The 10,919-nt window shown below is 47.0% G+C and overlaps 3 protein-coding genes across 3 annotated transcripts; 2 read left to right on the top strand and 1 right to left on the bottom strand.

The window, feature by feature from the left end:
• Window positions 1-399: 399 nt before the first annotated feature.
• Window positions 400-7,917, bottom strand: Pmar_PMAR019060 (hypothetical protein; the record flags this gene model as incomplete). The annotated part of the gene is made up of 35 exons (XM_002780117.1): window positions 400-451; window positions 496-596; window positions 653-811; window positions 887-977; window positions 1,123-1,225; window positions 1,268-1,455; window positions 1,788-2,029; window positions 2,213-2,554; window positions 2,601-2,782; window positions 2,834-2,967; window positions 3,034-3,125; window positions 3,177-3,374; window positions 3,428-3,562; window positions 3,831-3,856; window positions 3,900-4,066; window positions 4,142-4,251; window positions 4,431-4,496; window positions 4,542-4,652; window positions 4,703-4,783; window positions 4,835-4,923; window positions 4,968-5,022; window positions 5,083-5,151; window positions 5,199-5,268; window positions 5,311-5,360; window positions 5,404-5,451; window positions 5,506-5,624; window positions 6,088-6,178; window positions 6,349-6,490; window positions 6,533-6,653; window positions 6,699-6,838; window positions 6,893-6,977; window positions 7,029-7,090; window positions 7,138-7,192; window positions 7,756-7,824; window positions 7,872-7,917. The coding sequence occupies 35 exons, from the start codon at window positions 7,915-7,917 to the stop codon at window positions 400-402; spliced, it is 3,891 nt and encodes a 1,296-aa protein (XP_002780163.1).
• Window positions 7,918-8,340: 423 nt separating this feature from the next.
• On the top strand, window positions 8,341-9,298 carry Pmar_PMAR019059 (hypothetical protein; the record flags this gene model as incomplete). Its single annotated transcript, XM_002780116.1, has 8 exons — window positions 8,341-8,415; window positions 8,461-8,505; window positions 8,552-8,612; window positions 8,657-8,698; window positions 8,741-8,853; window positions 8,903-8,970; window positions 9,021-9,092; window positions 9,142-9,298. 8 exons carry the CDS (start codon window positions 8,341-8,343, stop codon window positions 9,230-9,232), a joined length of 567 nt encoding a protein of 188 aa, XP_002780162.1. The 3' UTR covers window positions 9,233-9,298.
• A 40-nt stretch (window positions 9,299-9,338) lies between these two features.
• Window positions 9,339-10,441, top strand: Pmar_PMAR019058 (hypothetical protein). The gene has a single exon (XM_002780115.1). It carries the CDS (start codon window positions 9,348-9,350, stop codon window positions 10,365-10,367), a length of 1,020 nt encoding a protein of 339 aa, XP_002780161.1. The 5' UTR covers window positions 9,339-9,347; the 3' UTR covers window positions 10,368-10,441.
• The last annotated feature ends 478 nt before the right edge of the window (window positions 10,442-10,919 follow it).

Genomic DNA, 10,919 nt, shown 5'->3' with positions numbered 1-10,919 from the left:
CCGCGAATATCCAGTACCTTTGAACAAGCTCTTCGCCACATTCGGGGTTTCTGTTGGATCTCGTGGGGAAGCTGTCCTCTACTCTCCCCGATAACATCTAGCCATCTGGCAGAATCCTCCCTCGTAGGTCACCGAGATAATGCTATTGAGGATTACACTCAAGCCAACAACATAATAGCAATTTCCATCAAATAGATCACAGAATGATACTGAAATGATCCGGGTTCAATTCCCACAGTATACATTTTAAAAACTCGTCTAGTGTCGACTACAAGAAGACATCAATGCGTTGAGTAATAGTCGATCGACATATCGGACAAGTAGTAAGCTGTCTCGAGCAGTCGTAGCACAGGACCTGCATGATCATGATAGAGTAGTGGTAATAGAATACATCTAGATTTAGCCCTTACCAAATGCCTGCATGGCAACACTACAGTTCTTGCAGGCCTTTCTAAACAGCATCCACAAGTGATAGACCCTTCTGGCAGCCGCGACCCAGAGGCGTGAGCGGCCTCTAATTGCTGTACTCGGAAGTTCAACTCATGCTTTATATCAGATAAGGCCTCTACTCGAGACTCCAATTCGCTCATCTCAACCTATTGATAATCAAAAGAAAGCTCTAACAAAGGATCGAACCAGGGACCTTTCTCACCCCAACCAGAGCCATATCCCTCTTGTGCTGTTCTTCCACCTCCTCCATCTCCCTCCTGAACCTCGTCTCCCTATCATTGTATGCGGCCTCCAACTGTTGACATCTATCACTAAGGAACTTCACCATTTCGCGCATAGCTCCAAGATCTTCCTCCTGTGCCTACATAACACCTCATCATCAACCGCATAGACGACAGCTGCTGCGATGTCCTCAAATTATGGTACTGGATATCACCTCTCTCTCAGCCATCAACTCCCGTATTTGAACTGTCATGGAAGTCGGTTTAGTATGGCCATGATGATGATGGGTTTCAGACTCTTCCATGCTACATACTGACAAGGTGATAAGCAGGGATGACCCAACGCGACCTCGACGACGACAGGCTGTAGAAATGGTCACTAAATTGTGGCAGTAAGATACGAAAATGTACAGTACAATAATAACATAGTGATAACTAAAATCATAATCACCAATAATTCTTTGATCGACGCCTGTGAACTTCTCTAGTGAAGGCCCCAAAGTCATAACGACGACGACGAGACACATCTTCGTATTCCTCATTCCAGAAGGCACCTACCCAATGACGATCGGGGTGATCGCTATCACTACTACTACCATTACCATCGGCATCAGTCCAGGAGGTGAATGCTGGTCGGGCCTCGGGAGGCTGATGATGATACTGGGGTATTCCGCCGTAGTCTTGAGGGATCCCTTCTGCTTGAGGTGCGAAAGCTTCATAGTAGACACAACCATCTGTAGAGTTGTTGTTGTAGTTGTTAGTGTTGTCGTAAGGAAAGTTATAGCTAGATGGTATCGGAGGTTCCACGCGACGATTTCTGAATCAATATGGTGAATGATAAGTGACAACACCTTGCTGTACTTACTCTTGCTGCGATCTAGGTAAAGGATTGTGAAGAGGAGGTAGCCAACTCGATACAGGCTCGTACAGAGCATCTGAATATTCTATCAGACAAAAGCAGACATAGAATGGTACTACTACTACCACTAGTCCCATCGTGGTCGTCGTCGAAATTGAATGATGATGAAGGAGGATAGACAGGATTGTTAGGTGGTGATGACAGACCATATCTAAACCAGACATGCAGGAGCCCAATATGGCCGACTGGCAACTTACCGAATATCTTGCTGACTTCTCCAACTACCAATGAGCCCATACGAGTCAACAGCAGGAGCAGCATGAGCAAGAGGAGGAGTAAGAGTCGTCCCCTGTTGGTCTTCCACCAGCAGACTTCCATCCAAACTCTTCAATAGAGTATCCAGATCGTCGTCAAGAGAGTCATCCTGTGGTGAAGCCTCCTCCGACCGATCGTATACAGGGGCTTGTTTGAAGAGCATCTCCAATGATGCCGATAGTTGCTGTGGTTCAAGTGGATCTTCAAATGGCTGCACAGTAGCATTGTTTGTGCTACTGCACTTATTTTGATGATCACCATCAGCCGTACCCAAAGAGGACGAGGAGGAAGACTCCTCCCATGCTGCAGTACTCTTCCTCAATGATGATGATGATGATGATGACGATAAAGAATCACTCCTCTTCACCACAACTTCATCGGACACATCCTTCTCCCCGGCCACCACTTTGTTAGCAGTAGGTAAAAGTGGGGGCACCGGGGTTCGAACCCGCGACTTGGCCGACTGCCCATCAATAGGAGCTGGAGGTTGGTCCACAGCCTTAGCCTTGATCGAGCCATGTTGCTGTTGTTGCTGCCTTTTCGGCTTGACGACCTTCTTCTTATCAGTTGTTGCTACTGACTTGGTCTTGGGGACAGCCTTCTCCTTAGTCTTAGTCTTCTTCTTCTTGGTACTACTACTTCCTACCTCTCCCACCTCCACTGATGGTTTACCTTGCATCGCCATAGATGCCTCTACTGCTGATTGAATCTGATCCTAACTTCTCTCCTACTACTACTACTTCGACTAACCTTACCGTTCTCAGCTTAGCCGGTGGCTGGGGTTCGTCCGCCAGAAGGTTCATCATCGACTGACCACCCCCCTTATGACCGCCTCCTCTGATGCTGTTGCCATGCTTACTGCTACTACTATTACTACCACCTGTTTGCTTTGGATGTGACGCCACAAGAGTATCCGTAGACAATTTACTACTGATACCTGTTGGAGATAAAGGTTAATAGTAACAACTATCATCATTGTTATTACTACTATCATCAACAGACACATCAGCCTTAGTAGTCACTGCCTTCTTCTGCTTCGCTTCCTCAAAATAGGTGAGTAGTTCTGCTAGTAGTGGAGGTGGACTAGGCTGTCCACTCATCACCTCACGCCTAGCCATGGGCCTGTAATAGCCTCAACGTAATAGCCGCCACATCACCCTTCCACTAAACTTCCAACAATGTTCTTACTTCTTCTTAGGTATCATATCCAACCTCTTCACCTTATTTCTGCATACTAACCGTCGCCTTTGTGCTGAACCTTTCCATGTGATACTTATAGTCTGAATGATCATCGTAAGGTGACATCGTCTGTGCCCCATCACTATTACTACCGCTAGTCCTGTAAGCATCAATACCAATGCGATCTGCCTGAAGGACCGCTCGCCGCTATAGGAACCAGCAGTATCCGTCCACTCTGGAGATGGGTCGAGATTTGAGACCTGCTCTAGCGAACCAATCAGCTCGGTCAAGGCTCGAGCCGTTCCCAGGCCATCATCAAACTCTTGGTTGAAATCGGTAGCAATAGCGACCTGTCGACAACAGACCCAGGTTCGATTCCCGCGCGATACATTTCTACCCTCACCAGTTTCCGTGCGAGATAGGTCTTCGCTTGCCCGGCTGGCCAGGCATCGACGATCTCCTTCAGAGTAGTTTCAACCAACACCAAGAGCTGGGCTTTAGATGGTATAGTAATCGGGAACTGATCATCAAACATGGCCTATGGTCAGCATGAAGACCTGCAACCTCGAGTACTACCTCTAACCGATAGATATTGTCAATGATCAACACCAAGATAGCAGGAGATGATATAAACTTTTGATGATGAGCATCACTAAGGCTGACACTCAAGGGAACCGTTATAGCAATATCGTGTTTTAGTACACCTGAAGTAATCTCAAATAATGTACGAATGATAGTGATGTATTTGTACCAGTGATGTTGTGTACAGGGATATGATGATGACCATCACTACAGAGACTACTTACCAACTTGAAGCCATCAGGAGTAGTACCTATAAATGCCATTACCACACTCCTCTCCTATAGGCATGCTACATCCTCCTCCTCTCTCTCCTCCACTAAACTCCACCCTAGTAACATCAACCATGTCCCCATCGAGCCCTTCGAGCACCGCCATGGGGACAGTGAGAGGTACGCCGACAAGATTAAGGTCTATCACTGTATCATCGGGTTCGGTGACTATCCTCCTCATGAATTCCAATCTAAAGCCCAAAGGGGACCTCCTCAAATAATCCATCTGAAATGAAGTGTAGCAGACTGAATCGTATGGTCCTCACCCTACGATGGACAGAGGGGGCATCGGCACAGTGACTGTAGTAGCTACAGAGGGTTCAGTAGAACCAGCATCGGAAGGTTGAGGAAGAGATGGTATGGTAAGCGGCAAGGCCTCCACAAGAGTGTAATTATTGAGTATGTATATAACCCCAGAGTGTGGTGACGGGTCCAAACGACAATAGCGTACTGCTGGTATTGCTACCTCTACTCGTGGTGGAATCTCAAGTACCTATAGTTAGGGCCAGAGTGGGCCACCACCATCACCACTGGCACTGAGAGCCACAGTATCACCTTCCCTTGCCCAGTCAGGAGGTTCAGTGATAGATCATTGTCAACTGTGATGTATTTGACTTGAACCTACACACATCGTCATCACCACTTCTACCATCAACAGGATCTCACCCATATACTAGCGTCATGCAGAGGGTTCCTTATCGACACTTTAGCTGTCCTACAGGCCCCTAGAGGTGCTAACCGTAAGCCTATAAGCTCTCCTTGATACGGTACTAGGATCTAACGACCCAGGCTATTACAACATAAGATGGTATCCCGATGCATCCTACCGATGATCTATGGCGCCTTTGATGATGATGAATCCACGGAGTTTGGAAAGAATACTCCCATTCATCACCCAAAAGGGTTATCTAAAGGGATGTCACAATATGCAGATGCCCACCACACTACTACTACCTTACCTCGTTCAACAATCCTTCTATGTTGTCGGTTGTTGCTAACGACGTATACCGCCTAGTGAGAGCCTCCAAGCGTTGAGCTTCCAGTGACCCTGAATACACAGTGACCATGAAATACTCCATGAGGGAGTAGTACCACGTAGCAGTGCCATTGAGCCTTCCACTGTGGTGATAGTAAGCTCTGTAGGGACCTGTACCACCACACAGTAGATTTTATAACTACTCAGTTCGAGCTCTATAACTACTACTACCCTTCCAGGATAAAACTTAGCTCTAGCCAGGACACCATCACTCAGCGTATCCATCTCAGATGGGACATACTAAAAGTAACCCCCAATGCTCAAGTTGGGTAGATTACGGTACTCACCTCTAGACGGGCATCCAAGGACTTAATTCCTCTCACCACCGGGTAAGGGAGACCATCATTGATAGGAATCCTAAGTAACATTGTATCGTGGATAATGAGAGCGATGACTCACTTGGGTAGTACTAAATTATACATATCATCACCCGACGCCTCCATACGAATCTGAATGATACCAGTTATCCAGTAGTAACATAAAGATGCCTACCTCCATGCCTTGGCTTGACATAGCAAGAGGCACATTGATGTGATGGACCTGACAAATGCAATAATCCCTCAGCAAGGTGGTATGAATCGCCTTTGTGATGACCTTTAGATGGAACCTCTGACCCCGACTAGTCTCCCCTTGTAATGTGACATCTCCCTCTAATATGCTCCTCCCTACTGTGATAGGTACTTCTAGGATGCTATCAGCAGGGACCACAAGGTCTGTAGAGGAAGTCATCACACACACTGCCTACCTCCTCTGGTATTACCTTCATTATCATTTGACCCCCCAATATGAACGCCATTACTATCGATAGCCCTGATATTGACACAACTACCCCCCCCCAGGACAAGTGAGGACTACTGCCTACCTCACCCCTCCTACTAGAGTGATATTGAAAGGGTTATGGTTCATCAGTACCAATGACACAGAGCTACTACTACCCACGACAACATCAAACAGCTGTGGGCTACTACTACTATCATCGTCATCAAACCAACCCACTAGAGAACCTTCATGTGCACCTACTAGCATAGCATCTTCTATATCGCATTGGCTGCACCCTCTACCCCTTATTGAGAACAGCAAGCGACCAGTGTAGAGCCGTAGAGGTATTGGCACAACCCTGGCCTCAGTTGAATCTGCTGACCCTAGTACTAATATAAAGTATTATCACCAACCTACACACTGCTATAACCATTGCTCTGCTGAACAGCTTAACCCTATCCTCCATACTCAGGGCCGACAGCAAAGTAGTAGAGTGATCGATAGTGACCTGATGATGATGATGATGATGATGTCGTAGCGAAGCAGCAGCAACATCCTGGTGTACTACCCTCAGTGATGATCCTACAACCACATCCACCTTTACAATACCCGACATATTACCCGGGCCATGTACCTTATACTCTCTAGTGTAACATGATAAGACCAATGGCATTCTACCTCTGCCTTAGCCATCTCGAAGCTGCCCCATTGTGTGACAAGTTGGATACCATCCTCTCGAGTGGTCAGGCCCTCCTCTGGCCAGTATTGCATCCTAATCTCACCCCCAGGATAATAGACCAGTGGTAGACTATTCGACACTCTGACAAGTCCGATAAAATCCCCATATCGCACATCTCTCTACCTTCCAGTAACCTTCAGACGGATAGGGTTGGTATGGTCGAGGTTAGTATGAATAAGAATGAGCCCATCCACATCAGCGGCACTACGGAGGACTCTGCTCTGGACCTTTAACCGAATGGTAGCTGACGGGAGGAAGTCTACAAGGCGCGTATTGAAGTGATGATTACCAATGAGTTTCCCATCCTCCTCCTCCTCCTCCTCTGGGTCTCCTTTAGGAACCCTTAGTGGCGATCCACTAGCTATCTCTGGAATAACTTCGACAGGTGATCCAGAAGACCTCCCAATGGGTTGGTACGTGATGGCCGTACTAAAAGATAAGTGACCGATCATAAAGGGATATTCAGCTGAGAGACCATCATACATCTCTACAGCCTCCACCAGCACACCACTGTACTGGGCTCTGAGCTCAACCATGGCCGGGAAGAAGTCATCGGGCCGCCTAGTACCTGATGGTGGCTGCCAATGGAAAGGTCCCGGGATCAATTCGAGCATCCTACCAAATTCAATAATTGGGGGATTGAAATAGAGATTGTCAACTGATAGGACATCCATCTTCAACCTACAACTGCCACATGATGTACCCCTGTATCTCCATATAAGCCCTACGGAATTATCCCATTCCCTTCAGTGGTCTCCACTATCAATTGCGTACGATGTGCGCCTGGCGTGGTAAGCAAACTTTTCACCCTTCCCACGGACAAAGTCGTTCCTAACGTGTGGTGGTGTCCCTCTTTAGCAGCAGTAGCGTTGTACCTTCGGGTATAGTAACTGGCCAGCGTTGGCCGGAAGAGTCTATTGAGACGGCACTAGTAGAGGAAGGTAGTCGGCGCTCGGAGATGCGAGTAATCGTGAGAGGATGGTCCTGATGGGGGATGCGAACATCTTGTCGGACCATTGATATGACCTGTGGGCTTGTGAGCTCTATTGGTATCCAAGGTGATTCCTGAGTCTGGGGATAACTGAGCTGTAGGGGCTTGAGGCCCCATCGGGCCCCGGATGGCTGATCATTAACATGATGACGATGAAACCTTCAATGATATCCCTATCACCTTATAACGTATGAATAGAGGATCAGAGACACCATTCGATGCCGATACAAATCGTATCGTATTGGTGGTTTCCTCAACCTAGTGAGAACTACAGAAGGGTTGAGTAGGGCAGACCTCACCTTAGAAGAGGATGATGGTGTGAACTGGAGTTGGAGTTTGACTGTGTGCCTCCTACTAACCCGAATAGGGAAACCATGTCCATCATCATCAAGGATAACGATATCGTCCTCAGGATCAGACAGCTCTAATATAGGACACCACTGTGTATGGGCCAACCATTACCATTACTACCTGCATCGACCAGGATAATGTCCTCTCTACCAGCATTGGTTACCATGACTGAAGTAAGCCATGTGGAAAGGGAATAACTGAAGGAAGGGGATGGATGGAGGCAGTGAGTACTCTACCTACGCTGGTCCAAAGTCCACCGTGCCTGGGTTGAAGAGGAGCTTCACAGGCTCATGGCGTGATGACGAGGGACCTGAGGAGGTATGCTTGTCCATGACTCTTGCACGCTCCTTACCTGCATCGACCTCGTATATAAACACTACAGCTGCTAGAGACCACCAAGTGATCAGGAACCGTAAGAGTTGTATAGGGACTCCCATAAGGTCATACATGGGCAAAGGAAGTTACTTACAGATGGATAGTTCGGATGATAAATCAGACGTGCGCCGATGTCCCAGGTTCGATCCCTGGCAAAGGCGTTTTTAGTGAATATTTTTCGTTCGAAGTCGAAACTGATAAGGTCTGTTCGGATATGTCTCTCCTTCATCGTGTGATCAGCCGTAGTCCTTCAGCAGCCTCTCAGCTCACGAGGGCCCTCTCGACATCGGTAAGTTCCTATCTCCCCTTAGACCTACATCATCCTCTTCTTTAGAGCCATACCCACCTCTCTATGCCACCAGTCTCTACTGGTCTCACGGTAAGCTCTCCTTCTAGGGCCTTTACTACAATTAACACCCATTTAGGGCGTCGATCTGGCATCACATCAGAGTGGTAAATGCTCCTGTCCAGTGTGCCGGTCTCAAAGTAATACCTCGCTTTCCCCCAGGGTTCCCTCATCTCCTCATCAGGTCACATCCCTGGTAAATGCAGTTGCCCACGATGCTCATCTGGTAAGGATCCTTCCTCCTCTTTACCTACAGGTCTCTATTTAGTATTACCATCATCACTGACTTCACGGTTTATGTTGGCTGGTAGCCCCCTGTTCCTCACTGAGTTCGACAAGCCTTTCTACTTCCCAGAAGTCCAGTTTATCCTCAGTGATAAGGTACATCCCGTACCCCACTCAAACCACCCCCATACCATCTTCCTTTCAGTTGAACTTCATCTTCGAGAGATTCTTCGAGACGGAGTGTGGGGTATGGCTGATGAACACCCTGGCAGTGTAGTGCAGCTCCTCTCCGCTTAAACCACCTCTTACTCCTCTTCTCTTAGGTACACTCTGATGAGGATGTTTTTCTACTACTTCTGGTGGCAGCCCTCAGCGTTGAACCATTTCAAGGACAGGTGGGCTACTGTCGCTGCTTTGCTCCCTTATCGGTAGTATAATTGCTAGGTATGGTCAAACGTGGAACGTTGGTCATCACTTGTACGGCACCGACGCACCAAATCCTTTGAAGAAGGAAACCAAGGGAGCTCGTCATTAGAAGTTGCTTATAATGATGATGTCCAGTCTGTCGGCCCAAGCGATGAGTCATTTTTCAGCGATGAAATCTAAACTGTTGCTTACAGTCCTAATCAATATTTCTTCACAGTTATCCAATGCTCCAACGCCTTCTACGATATCCCTCTACTCTCACTGTGAAGTCAGAGGATAGTGCCACCACTACCGCAACCGGGGACTCGGTATCCTCGGAGACCCCTAGTCCTTCTCGTCAGTCACCCGAAAGTCTCCCCTTCGACATCGCCTCGTATTTAGAAGAAGGTTTGGCTAAGGAGTCCCGATGGGATCTCACTGCGCCTTTGACTGAGGGAATCTATCGCCATTTGAGGGTAATCAAGGGTTCTGATGATGACTTCATACTAGAGACTGAGGACACCAACGACTTCTTAGCTTATTGTCACGTCGATATGCTTGGGAATGATGCTCCCCTAGGCAAACTCATCCGAGCTAAGCTCTATTACTATCGTCCAGATGATGTATTGTTCAAACTGGATAAGCCAGCCCTAGTGTTGGTTAGTTCGACTGATCGGACTCAGTGGACAGTGTTATCAACACGCTGTGATGCTTGCCGATATCGTCGTAAGAGTAGTGGTACTTGTATGGACGTCCTTTCGACTTCTGATATTCTACCCCGATTATCTGCTTCTTTATTGGACGGCAATCCAGTGTCCAAGTATCGCACTGCAACAGTCGGTCCTCTAGACATGAGCTCCCAACAATTAGCAAGCATGGTACAAGACAAGAGGTCCCTTGGTCCTCATGGTATTTATAACTTTATGGAAATGGTTATCCCTTATGGGAAGGATGTTATCTGGTGTCCCTTGGTAAATGATAAGTGGAGTCCATTACATCCCGATAAGAGTAACACTTCCTGTTTAGTGGTAGCTACTAAGGAGCCACAATGGAGTTATTCTATGAACTGTCTTGTTCTGGACTTCAACAATCGTATAATAATCCCATCGGCCAAGAACTTTCAATTAGTCCTTAAAGACTCTCCTGAGACCATTGTCTGCCAATATGGTAAAATCGGTAATAACACTTATACCTTGGATGTGGCAGCCCCTCTATCAGTAATGCAAGCCTTTGCCGCCGCCATCAGTACTATTTCATGGACTTGAAGTTGTCGTTGTTTAATACATGTGCATGCGTGCAGCCATACAGTGCCCCTATATTTGATATTATCGAGATGTGAGAATCCACATGTGACAGTAATATCATCCTACTTTCATGAGAATTATGTTGGTTTAACAGTGTGGGGTAAAAGCTAGACACGATCGATCACAGGAGTGCTGTGGGACGAGGCTTCCGGTAACCAGAGAATTGTTACACCTTCACAACGTCTATTGGATAACAGTAACTTCTATTTGGAGGGGCGGGTGGATTAGAATTGAAGATACTCATTTAGTAACTTCAATTTCGACAAGGGGCGATTATAAGAGTCTTAGTTTCGACCGTGCGCAAGGATACGGACTTCGAGACGATGCCATGGAAATTTCAATGTCTTTGTTTTCATGAAATCAATTCATTATTTGGTAACTCGTTTCATGTGTTTTATAGTAGAACTCAATAGGAATATGTAAGGATTATAAACTCTTCCTTGACATACATCGCTCATATACTAAAGGAGGGGTCGGCATCACCATCGACATACAGCATCATGCACCTCACTG

Source organism: Perkinsus marinus, assembly GCF_000006405.1.
Source record: "Perkinsus marinus ATCC 50983 genomic scaffold scf_1104296944428, whole genome shotgun sequence".
Taxonomy (NCBI): Eukaryota; Perkinsozoa; order Perkinsida; family Perkinsidae; genus Perkinsus; species Perkinsus marinus.
The sequence above is the reverse complement of the archived record's forward strand: the minus strand, read 5'-3'. Positions and strand labels throughout refer to the sequence as shown.

Excerpts from the sequence above, each read along its gene's own strand:
- Pmar_PMAR019058 (XM_002780115.1), top strand. The coding sequence starts at position 9,348 with ATGCTCCAACGCCTTCTACGATATCCCTCTACTCTCACTGTGAAGTCA.